Source organism: Sparus aurata, chromosome 2 (genome assembly GCF_900880675.1).
Source record: "Sparus aurata chromosome 2, fSpaAur1.1, whole genome shotgun sequence".
NCBI lineage: Eukaryota > Metazoa > Chordata > Actinopteri > Spariformes > Sparidae > Sparus > Sparus aurata.
In genome coordinates, this window is record NC_044188.1 from 23,436,330 (window position 1) to 23,450,389 (window position 14,060).

General features: G+C 39.2%; 1 protein-coding gene across 1 annotated transcript; it reads right to left on the reverse strand.

Annotated features, from left to right (window-relative positions):
* Nucleotides 1-7,916: 7,916 nt before the first annotated feature.
* Nucleotides 7,917-11,077, reverse strand: snrpd2 (small nuclear ribonucleoprotein D2 polypeptide). Its single transcript, XM_030439070.1, has 3 exons — nt 10,941-11,077; nt 9,680-9,859; nt 7,917-8,346 (listed from the first exon to the last, which is right to left on the reverse strand). Coding segments are annotated over exons 1-3 (357 nt in total). The 5' UTR covers nt 10,943-11,077; the 3' UTR covers nt 7,917-8,171.
* Nucleotides 11,078-14,060: the final 2,983 nt, after the last annotated feature.

Genomic DNA, 14,060 nt, shown 5'->3' on the forward strand with positions numbered 1-14,060 from the left:
GAAAAGTAAGTTATACTAGTTTTGATATTTAGCATTTGTCTCACTTTTTGAATAACTGTTTATGCAATTTGCAGTAGAATACATCCAGTTAACCAATTTCCCCTTGGGGATCAATGAAGAAGTTCTGATTCTGAATTAAGATATTTTACCCTACTACTACTATAAGTGTAAAGTAGCAGAAAATGTAAATACTTGAGTAAAGTACAAATTCATTAAAATTTGATTCCAGTACAGTACTTGAGTAAATGCACTAAGTTACATTCCATCACAACAACATAACCAAATATCACAATATTTTTGATGAAATACCTCAGTATAGTTATTGGGACTATATTGTATGGATGACACATGATACTTTCTCAAAATAATATCATGATGAGATTATTGAGAAATAATCATGGATACAATGATCAAAAGGGTAAAGAATAGTATTAGAACATTTAGAACAGTTCAGAAAATGACTTTACTGTATTGCAGCCTTTAAACACAGATAAATATCACAATATAACAATATCCAAAATCTAAGCCAATATGTATTTACATATCATGAGGCGATATAATACCAATTTAATGCCCAGCTCTAAACTAAGTTATTTACCCACTGTGCTTCAATACAATTTGAAAGTTTGTGTACTTTACCTCCACTGCATTCTGGAGGCCAATGTTGGCTTTTAAACACTACTACATCTATTTAAACCATTGGTTTCATACTTACCTTACCTAACATGTGACTGTTTAGGAGTTTCAGAATTACTGTAAAGTACAATATATAAACACCAGCCTAGTAAACTTTCTGACATTTAAGTCAATTTCCCAGTCTGGGATCATTAAAGTAATTCTATCTATCTAGTAAGCACTCTAATTATCAGGACAAGATCACCCTGTTACTCAAGAAGTAGCCTAATTATTGTTAACACATTCTTTCCACTTGCTCCATGAGAAATTTAAAAATAACGGAACCTAAATTGTTTACAAAATATCCTGCTAAATTTCAGCTGCAGCAATGATCAATAAAATGTTTAGTCGATAGATTTTTGGGTGCATGCGCGAACAAAATAGTGGCACCCTCGAGCCCTGGTGGGTCTTCTTCATTTCTAATGGTACTTGAAGGCAGCACCTCATCCAACCCGGGGGGCCCGGCCAAGCCCTCCACCTCGCCCTACTGGCTGTCTGGGTAACTTCAGGTTTCTAGTAGCAGCTGGGGCTTTGTGCTTAATCCATGTAGATCTTCTTTAGCATTTCACAAGTGATGTTTCTGGAATAAAAAGATAAATAAATAAATAACCACTGCTTTGCTTCAAAGTATAGATAATGGGACATGGTCAACAAACTCAATAAATTATCTGTCAAATGCTGAAGTATAATACTTAACAACGAAGGTAAAAAGACGTCTCTCATGGCCCAGTTTTCATCACTGAGATATGGCAAGCACTAAAAGCACTCCTTCCTAATGGGGACAGAAGAGGAAGAGAGGATGAGAAAGGAATGCATTACGTCTTCATGGCATGTGTAAACATCCAGAAAGCCAATATGCCTGTCTCACCACACACACATACACTTAGATATACAAGCTGACTGCTCAGAGCAACTGGTGGTCTGGTATTTTTTTTAAGCCAAGTGTCCCCGGTCAACTCTGCAGACTACTGAAGCTCAAACTCAAGTAGACCCCATTTCTTTTCCCCTCATCGCTGAGTGTGCACTTTTATAGATATTAACACCAGATCCTGTGTGAGCTTGTGCTCAAAACATGTGCGGGGGTGTTTGTGTGATTTGTGCTGGCTCAGTCTCAAAAAGTTGGTCCATTTCCCAGAAAGTAGCCCGTAAAGAATTAGAAAGAGTCATGCAGTAATTTTAGGTTTCTCCCGCGCTCCTCCCCTTTACCACAGCTTTATTTCCACGGCTTGACGTCAGTCGGTCAACACTGTCCACAGCTGGCAGTCTGACAGGAGACCTGACCCCAGGAGGCCTCCATGGGACCTGGAGCAGAGTGGCTCCAGTGTGTGTGGTATGGAGGAACTGAAACACAGAGCATCACGATTTGGACAAAGTGGATGTGCTGGGTCAGCCAGACCGAATTACACCTTTATCTCTCTATCCCGGAGAGAGGCTATTATGTAAACAGGCTGCACTTCTACCACATCTTACATCAGAGAGGCCAGGACTTGTTGAAGCATCCAGTCCTGAGGCGGCGTCTGAAAGCTTCGGCCTCCACTGCTGGTTTAATAGCAGACAAATAAAGAGAATAAAAAGGAATACAACTGAACCTCAATTGAAGTGTCAGTCTGGCTCCTGAGGTCCAGACACTTAGCCAGACAGGGATTAGCAGTAACAGTATAAACTCTTCCAGACGTGCCAGTGTTTGGTAGGAAACCCAGAGGAGAATAAATGTTACAGTTACTCAAGTACTTTAATTTTCTCTCCATCTCCTTTTGACAGGGAAGGAATGTGACTGGAGGAGGGAAAAAATATGTAACGGGGAGGCGGGAGGCAACTGTCCACCAAAAGGCCTGGGCTGGAGGCCAGCTTAGAAAAGAGCAGCACTGTGATTGTAAGGATTGTAAAATCCAAATGTCCTGAAGTGTAGGCCCTGGACTAATCACAGGGATAATTGGGACTGCATTTGTCTGTATTCAGAACTTAAACTGCTCATTGGATTTTAAAAGCTAAGCATTGTGCTACCTATGTTATACATGTCAAAATGAAAAGGGAGGGTGCTTTCAAGATCCAGTTTCACTTTTCAGGTCATTCTGTGTGATTACATTGAAATGACTTGTCAGTTAACTAAAAGCATGATCCAGGTACATTACTCAAATAATCCACTAGATGGCAACATGGCCTCATTACAGAAACATGTTACACAGCAGAAAGCTGGAAGAGTTCCCCAAACTAAATATGTTCCTGTAATTTCTCATGTTGTGAAATGTGAAACTACATTAGGATTGAAGAGGCAATATGCCGTTTTGGAGAAGAACTTCAAATTCAGAACTTAATAAACAAGCTGTTCTCATTGAAAAATTATGTCCTCAGAACACTGTTTGAAGCCAGAAAGGTGGCAGGGTCCGCCACATACAAACAGTATGAAACCGTGTTGTCCTTTAAGGTCAGTTTGTTGATTCAGTCATGAAAACAAAGAGAGTTTGTTTAGGCATCGATTGAAGATGCATACCTAAACTACATATTGCACATTTAAGAATCAAAGATAAATCAATTACAATTGTTGAATGTATTTTCTACCAGCTGTGTTTTTGTTTGAGCATCAACAACAGCCAATATGTGTTGCAATGTAATCACCAAAAAGATCAGAAAACAGAAAATCAATTTGTTTTGGTCGTGTATAAACATAAAAAACATTACAGTATGTAAAATCAAATCTAGGCATGTTGACCAATCACATCCTCTAAAATGTGTCTGGGAATTTAGGGGTTTACATGACATCAAAGTCAGAGTTCCTTCATATATTTTATGGATTTATAAGTCAGTCTCTGATTTCCTTTGTTCAAGCATTGATGAGAATTTGACTTTTTTTAGGTCAGAACACTGATGACATGATGCAATCTATAGGGTTTAAAATCCTCCACCAACCAATGCCATCATGGATGTAAGGTCCTAATGCTGACTATAATGGGAAATTCAAACAAACTGATGAAGACCATGTGATACAGTTGAAAGCTTTGAGCAAGAGAGCCTTGATTTGACATATAGCCACTGTTATCAAGGTCAAGAATGAACTGTTAGGGTCAACATTTTGACCTAAAATGCAGAATGATCGAACTGAAAATATAACTGAAAAAAATGAAAAAAGTGATTTTGTTTGTAATTGTAAAAGAGATGTTTTTACAACCAAATAACCAGAATGAATGTCAGGCATTTTTCTTTTCTGCAAACCACGGATAATTGAAACCAGATGTCCGTTTAAAAACATTTGGTTTGGGTTGCAAATTGTCCCAACGTCTTGTTAAAAATACTCCCTTTTCGGCTGGAAAGTGTCATGATGGCTCATCATCATTATCCGGAGTTTGTCGCCACAAGCACACTCCAAATTGTCTTGATGCCTCTTTAAAGATTTCCCAGTTTTGTCACCACGAGCGTGGCTGGAAATTGTGTCGCCGTCTTGTTGAAAATATCTGGTTTTGTTGCACCAGACATGGTTGGAAACTGTCCCAGGTGAAGCGGTCTCGAACTGTGGTCTCTCACCTGGCTGCCTTCTCTACCAGGCACCACACCTCGACCATTCCATCAGTATTTTAGAAATATTAATATTGTACGCAGCATTTTCTCATGTTGACTGTTGCGTTTAAAAAACTAAAACTAAAAAAAAAAAAAAAACTAAACATTTTGGAGGCTAGTCAAAACTTTTCAGTGGATGGGGTGTTCCTGGGGAAATTTACACTCATGGCACCCCAAAATCCTGTGTACGGCCCTGCTGTAAGCCTGAAACATCACCACTGAATGACCCCACTCAGGCCTAAAAAATACATACATCATGCATCATATAAATGTTTTATATGAGCAATATTTTTCATGTATGCTTCCTGTCCCACCTCCGCAGTGCTTGTTTGTAAATAGGCCCGGTCTACATGCAGCAGCTGATACACCTGATCCTTGTTTTGGCTGTCACTGACTGTGTCCTTGCAGTTACTGTCATTCACACTTAAAGTGAGATGAGTGAAGGCGGTGTTTGTGTGTTTTCACGGAGCTGACACCCTCTCCTCCTCCTCCTCCTCTCTCCACCTGGCCTGGCGGAGGCTCTGACACCCGCACCGCGGCTCTGCTTGAAAACAAACTGCGGCGGCGGCTCCGGTTTCCGGGCCCGATCGATGCGCTGCACGGTGTCGCGTTGCTCGGAGGCTCGAGTATCGATGCATGGCCGATCGCTATCATAATCACACTTCCCCCCTCTTATCGCTTACCTACTGAATAAAACATCTGCCTTCCTGCTCACGGATCGCTCACCCCTCCTCCCCCCCAAAATCTGGAGGGAAAGGGACTTCTGGAAGTGTCTTTGGGATGAGTGAAGTAACATGAGAGAGGTGCACGATGATACCCAACAAATGAGGTCCCCAAAGTTGTTTTTATCTCAGCCATCTCCAAATAGACCTTCCAGATACTTGACAGGGCTTTGTTCCAGGATGCTGCAGCTGCGAGGGCGTGATCAAATCCTAATAACCTACAGTTTCTCCATAGATTAACTTCACTTTTTCCTGGTGACCAGGTCATCTTTAACACCTCATGTTATAGCCTGGAGCAGCTCAAGTCTTTTGAGGCCCTGCACAGAGTCTCCAGTGGTGGCCACCATGAAGGCCTGAGAAGCAGCTGCTGTATTGGCTTGATGTGCTTGAAAGACAAGTATGAACTGAAAAGACCCATTCAAGCACTGGGTAGTCAGATCTCCACATGTACAGCATATAGAGAGAATGATTTCTCAAGGTTTCAAGACTTGGCGTCAATATCCATTTTTTATATACAGTATATTTGGACTTTTTTTTAGCACCAGATTCCAGACAAATCAGCCCGAATGTACCACAGTGGCCTATAAAGTGACAGATTTCAGCTGGTATGGAATTGTCAGATGGATGAGACCAAATACCTTTATATGGATTGGGGACAGTGTGGACCTCTTCTGTTCTAACATTCACACATTCTTCACCCTTTCCAGCTTGAATATCAGTTTCTGCATAATTTTGGGGCTGAAGGTTACACTAATTAAGATTTTCCAGTCACACATGTTTAAGTCCACACGATTCGCTCCTTTTTGCGGATACCAAACAAAAGTTAGCATTTTAAAACCAATGTGATTATTTCATCTCACCAGGCCGCTGCTGATGTGTACAATCACACAGATTTCAGAGTTGTTGGTTTGAAACCTTCTTTTCCCGTTTAAAACGTGAAATCTGAGCCATTTGCAGCCCTCAGTGTGACCATCATATAGATAACTTTCCTATATAAAGGGTGTCTGGGGCGTCCCCTGGTCTCTGGCTTGGCTTGTAGAATGTGAGAAATGACCAAAATTCACTCTGCAGGAACAAACTGTGTTGAATGCATGTTGATCACATTCATAAAATATGAAGACATGATAAGAAAAGTAGATTGAATAAATGCTTCAAATCTAAGAAATTGGACTGTTTTCCCTGCTGTCTCCTCTTTCCATGTCTGAACACAAGACGCTCACATCACAGCTGGAACACATCTGTAACACTGTGAAGAGAAAAATGTAATTCTCTTGGTCCAACGAGTGATCAAGCTCACATATATATGTGATGTGGAGATTGGTGCCACTGCATGAAGCTGCTGCAGTCCCAGTGATGATACAGGTCTTCTGTCCCCCTACACATAACACACAAAAATACATCACAGAAGTACATGAGCAATGTGATGTTCAGAAAAATAGTAGTAATAGTAATTAGTGGAACTAAAAGTAAAATCCTCTAGAGAAATAATCTCTGACTTGCTCAGATCAGTATCTTCTTTTAAAACACGCTTTCCCTCCAAAAAACTATTATCTCATCATAACAGTTGTCTCTTTTATTTTCAGTTTCATCTGTTTTTGTGTAAATATCTAGTACATTGTTTGCTGACAAACCACGTGAGGCAGCTCCATTTGCTGATTGAGATCATGAGAAATGGAAATCTGCAAAAAGCTTGAGTTTCTATTATTGTTTGAAACATACTGTCCCCAATCCAAAGACTCAACGTCTGTGTTAGAATGCTATTCAAAGGTATTAGGAACCTGGCTGACATTCAAATCAAATGTCTTCAATATCTAAATTCTAAGATGAAGCAGTTGAGTCATGAGGGCCTCATGGTGGCCACGGGGCCCTGAGCAGCAGCTGTGCTTCCTCATGCCTCGGGCTTGCAGCACAAAAATATGTTTTCCGGCCTCTGCAACATGATCTCATCAAACTTTTGATAGATGTCAAGATTTGCCTGGAGCGGCAGAGCAAAAGGAATCATTACATGAGTCACAGGAAAGTCAGAAAAGTTCACCGCATTTCACATCCACCGCTCAGACTGATTCTTCTCTGCTGACCCAGCATGCTTCACTGGAGAGCTGTAAATCAGTGAGGCCTCGCTGCCCGCACACAGATCAACCACAGGTGCTGGCCTCAGGGTTAATGCTGAGGGCAGTAAGGGGTTGTGTAAGGTTAGATGTATAAATTAATAATGTTTTTATGGCAATGTAAGATGCTTTGGGGGGGGAGGGGGGTTAGGGTTAGGTTTTTGTTTTCTAAATATAAAAGGCCTAAGGATAAACCAAAGGGGATTTCATCACTGATACATAAATCAATAACATTCAGCTCTCCAAAATCAGTAAAAAATACACAAGCTTTTTATTTACGCACACAATCAAAACCGGTGCACTTGACCACTAAATTTGAGAGCAGCAAAGAGCAGAGGTTAGGTGCCAACTGTTTGAGAGAGGTAAGGCGAGACTAGCTGTTGAGCTATTAAGACAATTAACAAAGTGGTCAGGAGGGGCTGAGCGGCAGAGGGGAACAGCCTGAAATGGAGAGAGATGAGGGTGTGAAGTGACAGTCAGCACATCTGGTCTCATCAATAATGCAGCAGGCCTTTAAACGGCAGTTTGTCGCATATTGAGCGCTGCTGACTGAAATCAAGCCCGACACCTAAGCTGCTGTCAGGGGAGAGTGAAAAGGGTGACAGCGGGAGGAAGAGGAGGAGGAAAAGGTTGCCAAAGACAAAAAACAGAGTAAAAAGAACTTTTCAGTGAGGCTTTCTCTGATATAGTGTGTAAAAGATGAGTGAGGTGAGAAGAATGGAAACTCACTACTGGTATAATATAATTTACAAATGGTCAGAAATGATTTAAAATAATATCAATTCAAACAAATATATTTGAATTATCAGTAAATTATATAATAAGCATTGTATCTTAAATAAAAATGCACGCACAAAACTTCAACCTAGTCGTCACTTTTATTATTAAAATGAAAAATACAGAAGACGATGCAAAACCAGGTGTTCTCATGCCTGAATGGCTCTCCAAAAACATACAGACATCATTTTGACACCATGTTTAGCCGATAGTGACTGCATTGACCCCACAACAACACAAAAAACAAAACAGAAGAAGTCTCCATTAATAGTCGTCCACTGCCACAGCCTTTAAATCATTCAGAAGAAAACAAACAAAAAGAAAGACGTAGAAGAGTTCATTTTCCTGTGATCAGAGGATTCCTCAGCACGATGATGACAGAGTCGCCCCTCAGGAACATTTTAGAAATGTAGCGGTCCTTGTTCACGGGCTTAGACTTCTTCTTTCCCTTCCCGCTCTTGGGAACTTCTGTCCACATCTCCTTCACGTTCTCTAAGACCATGTTGCAGTGTCTGAAATGGATAGAAATCGACATTCAAAAATATGAAAACATTTGAAAAATTTTCGTCGGAGGTGACAGGTATGAGTACAAGATAATTTGTGGCATCCACCAATTTCCATGCCTCAATTACATCTCTTCGATGTGAAGAAAATTAATGAGTGGTAATAGTCTGCCTTTCTCCACAGGTGAAAAACATTATGACTTAGATTTATGACTAAGAAGCATAATACCTCAGTCTAAATGGATTTGGAATTTGAACAGTTATTAAGCATTCTGTTATTTATATCAACTAAGATAAAATATAAAACTGAGACAAACTTAATTTAAAAATAAATAAATCATGATTCTGTTCCGATCATTAGTGAGACTTGTGAAATGCTGTGATTTTTACTAGCACATTTTGCACAGCATTTTATCAAGTGTCATCCTGTATTACAGTGTGACATTACCTACCGCAGGCTTTAATATCATCCCCTCAAATATCTCTTTCACTTCCTTTTGACCACTGTGCATATCAATCATGGAGAGCTTACGTTTAGAAAAATGTCTGAAGCATTATTCAGACCATTGCTTTAGGTCCTCTAACAGCACTTGTGACTCTGGCTGCTACATTTTCCTCTAACAACTACATTTTTCATGTTCTTTGGAAGCTGATTTCAGACATAAGGACTTGAAACGGTGAACATTCTCTTTTGACTTTTCAGCAACATTTTCCTGAATGAAACACAGGGAGCTGAGCAGTAATTCTTATGCGACATTTAAGTGCATCGATTATTGTAATCAACAAAACTCGTGCACACCTCATGAAAAAGTAGTATTCTTCAGGATAAAAAAAACAATAGTCATTTATGACAAATGTGTCCAGTTAAGAGATGTTATGACCAAACCCGCAAAAAATTGAAATATGAGATGTTAAGGATAATAATATGAAATTATTATTGCAATATGATATATAGAGGATAGAATTAACATTTAATTAAGACATGACATCAGTGTGCAGAAACTGAACAGAAATTTGTAATTAAGCCCCATATCCAAATTATCCTGTATTACCACACCTTTATAAATAGTATAATGATTCCTTTGTTGATCATTGTCATGTCATTGGGTCATTTTCTCCTTTACTTATGATTTATTTTCTGATTTGGACGGGATAACTTAAGATCTAAATTCATGTGCATTTCTCATGATGTATTGCTTGTTGCTCCATGTAAAAATACCATCCTGAATCAATGCAATAACAAAAAAGTAAAATAAACCAAACTGATTGATATCATCAAGTAGTAATCTCATATTTCACTCTAAAAGGTGATACTTCATAACTTAGTGACTGGGTTCAGTACCTGTCAAAAGCCTTGACTCTTCCGAGCAGTTTCTTGTTGTTGCGACAGTTAATGAGGACCTGAGTGTTGTTCTTCACCGACTGCGTGAGCACAGACAGGGGACCAGTGTTGAACTCCTCCTCCTCTCGTTTCTGGAGCTCCTCTGGAGTCATCTCCGACTTGGGTTTTGTTAACAGACTCCTGGGAAATGGCACAAAACAAAAACAATTAAAATATGGACAGTACATTAAAAGATATGCATAATCAGAATGAAATGTTGGCGTTAGTATAGGCTTCATATTGTAATAAGGGCAGACATAAATTGCTCCAGCCTACCATTCACAGTCAGTTAAAAAAAAATTATTGAAAGTAATTACATATCTCTCTTTTTTTGCCTTGTTGTAACTACTTGTAGAACAAAATAAAGATTAAGTTATTGTTTTGTCAACATAACAAAGAATGTGTCACACTGGATGATAGTTATCTAAGAAATGTATAGTCTAAAAATAAACAATACTGTACACATGGCAAATGTGCATTTCTTCACTATACCTGTAGTACATAATAATGTATTAATACAGTTACCATGTTACCTAGTTATAGTTTTATCACAACATACAAACTTCTGACGAGAAATTAACAGTTAAAAGTAGCGAAACAACTTTGCAGCGATAGAAAGTTATTGTGATGTTTGTTTTGACTGTAATCAACAGTACGTCGATGATGCATTTCTCAACATACACTAGATAATTACGGTGGTTTCTTCAGCTACTTCTAATATGGGTTTCGCTTTAAAAGCAGGACGATAGACTTCGTCAACTGACAAGGACTAAAGGCTATATTCGCCTATCTGAATAATTCATGAAAGCTGTAATAACGTAACTAATCTCAAGCGAGCAGACACATGCTCGAACACCGTTGTGCTTGGTGTTAGCACTCGGCTAACTAGTTAGCTTATGTGAGCAACTGTTTGACTCTTGAGCCGTAACTTTTCCATTTCGCACCATAGCAGTTTTGAATGAAACACTGTTTTTATGTTTATATCACAGGCGTAGTGTAGCAGTTACATGGTTGTGTTTGAATACATGTAGCGGCGACAAAGTCTAACTAATGTACTCCAGCTCGCCGGCCTCGACTCCGATCACTAGCATTGCCCATTTAAAATGCTAACAAGGTTAGCATCCGAATTCCTAGCTACTGGCTGCTGCGGTTCGGCGTTCAAGCTCTGAGCCCGTGAAAAGGGCCGTCTCTAAAAAGACGTATTGGTCATAAAGATACTTACATGATTTCTGATTTCTAAAAACAGTTTTCTTAGATCGTATATCCCGCTCGTCTTCACCGGGTCTTTTCGTTTGTCCAACGATTCTACCAGCGTGGATCGAGCTACTTCCGGGTCAGGGAATCGGCGCCTGAAAGTGTTGTAATACCTTCCGGGTTACTGCAGTCCTGTGAAAATGAAGTTTGATTATATTTGATGTATTATTATTATTAGTATTATTGTAACAATAATACTAATACTACTAATACTACTACTACTAATAATAATTATCATTATCATTGTTATTATTATTATTATAAAGTCGACATGTACATTTGATGTAAAATTTTGTATTTATTTTAAGGCAGTTGTTAAAGGCTGGCAGTGGTGACAGGTAGGATACATGTACCAAAGTAGTGTTCAGAGCTATATATATTTCTTTATGCACCATCGTTTTACATTTAAAGGCAAGTATTTGAGATATATATATATATATATATATATATATATATATATATATATATATATATATATATATATATATATATATATTTATAACCTCACTGCAATTATTTGACAATTACAGTCACAAATATATTTGCAGATACAAGATAAAAAAAGTATGGGCACATAAAATACTACAGTATACAGTATAATACTTAACACCAGCTCCACCCTGGATGACTACGACATAAAAGGCTGATAACATGTAACTTATCAGGTATACCAGTTAATATCACCAAATATTACTGCAGTATAACGTTTAGCCGACTTTTTTCTCTTTATATTGTAAGTTACCTACATTTTTGCTGATAACACAGTATGTACTCAGCCGTACACTGGCTTTACAGCCTAGTATAGTTAACAGGTCCTGCTATCTTTACCTAAAAAGACCTGAATTCCTCTACCGCCACCACAGGCCTGGGATAAGAGACCAAAGAGGAAGAGAAGAAGTTGATTTCCTCATTATTATTAACTATTATTATTATCGTTATTGTTATTGTTATAACTATAATTATTGTTATCATAATTATTCTTATGCTGTGTGTGGTATTACACAGGCCCTTCCTGATAAAGAAACAAATTGTCCCAGGAAAAGAGGTGGCAGAGGGAGCAGCCAAAGTGATACCGCAGACCCAAACAGATAAGTCTTTGTTTTGCTCTTTAACACAACAAGAACGAGAGGAAAGTGTGTGTGTGTGTGTGTGAGTGGGAGAGAGAGAGAGAGAGAGAGATGGGGATAGGCTACATTATCTACACAGCAGCAAGTGAGACACTGAGAGATTGGCTTTCTTGCAAGAGACAGACAGACGCCTAAGGCTGTACAACCCACCCACCTTATTTCAAAGGGTGGCAGATCTACCTGTGGAAGCCACTTGCAGTGGATAATGGTGGCCTGTGTACTCTTAAGAGAGGCGAGTGTGTGGGATTGATTTCCAGAGCTGCACTATATATCTTTATGAAGCACACCTAGCTCTGCCAAAAGCCTCACATCTTAAACTGTGGAGCCGTTGGTCTGTAAATTGAGCTCAGTGTGACATTAGCCGTACATGTGATGGGGCAGCAGGGATCGGAAAACACTTTTGCAAATGTCCAAATAAGAGAGCAGAGATAGACTTACAACCATTAAACAAGTTGGGCAAGAAGGAAGCACTTGAATTACTCTGACGCAGTCGACTAATGCATTAGATCACATTTTAAATCCCAACTATTTATATGTATATGGACAGAGCATTGTTTTCTTTAGGGACTGTACTGAAATAATTGGATCAAGGAAAGAAAGTGAATCTTATATTTTATTTCATTTAAAAAAAATCCCTTTCCAGCTGGGACGCTACTTAACTTATTACATTTCAGATGCACTGTTCTTTAGTCTATGATAAAATGAAATAGTGAAGATTGGAGCAGCTGTAGTCATGAGGTGATGGTAGCATCGTTCAACCATGTCTTTGCTGATTTGCAAAACTGACATATTGGTCCTACAATCTAAAAATAAAAATAGCAAGTAGATCCCCAATATACAGACGGGACTAGTGTCCCCTGCACATGGCGAGCAAGAAATGCATCTTTTCATGGAGTATGTGGCCTTTGTTTTGTGGACTTTTTCAACACTTTAGTGAAACAGAAAACAGGATGAGAGAGGAGGATGACACGCAACAAAGGGCCACAGGTCGGATTTGGCAAGCACTCAGGCTCTGTTCATAGGCCACCACCTGTGTTTCTTTTTCTTTTTAAAAAGGAAAGAAACTAAATTTAAATCTTTACTTATGAAACTTTAAAACACCCCCCTGCTCTTAAAAAAAAAATGACATTACATCTTTCTTTACAAATAAAACAACCCCCTCTCCTCTTCCTCTCCCTTATAATTTCTTCTGTCCCTTAAATGATTCATCAGCCAAAAACTAACCGAGTCCAACTGTGTTGAAAACGAAGTGAGACCATATGTTAATTTATCATAGGGCTGATTTATAGCTCTGTGGTTATTAGTTGAACTGTCAGAGAGGGTGGTTATTTATTACAATAAAACAGTATCTTCTTACTCCTGCCTCGGGGTATCAAACTCTACTCGGCACCACAAACCTGTTGCTTCACAACTCTGTCCCTTCTGCTCTCTATAATGCGACCACAGTTGCTCATGCCAATAATGAAAATATTATTATCTTCGTATCTAGATCTAGACCGTGAGTTTGCCAACAGTGAGGTTACCTGATCCAGCCCAGTCTGCTTTAACCACAGGCGACTGTGAATGTGACTTGGCTCGTAGGAGGTGACGGGCTGGGGTCTCCTGCTAGAAAGAGTCTTTTGTGTGAAGGAGGCATCGGTCCAGAAAGCTGCTCTAATCTGTATCCTCCTACATGTATGTTTTGGTTTTTTTTTTTTTTTTTTTTTTATGAATTTATATCTCAGGGAGAGGTGAGGGAAAGTTTAACAGGCAGTGATGTCAGTGCAGGGTGAAACACAAGACAGATCAATAAGATCAGGCTGGAAATGTCATGTCTACTTGTTGGAGTTACATCACAGTCTGCAGCACACTATTCCAACATGATGTCTCCACAAGACAGCTTCAGGTTAAGATTTGAACTGTTTATCTTTACGGGAAAAGAAAAGTAGAGGATCACAGGATGTTTATCAAACTCCACTGTG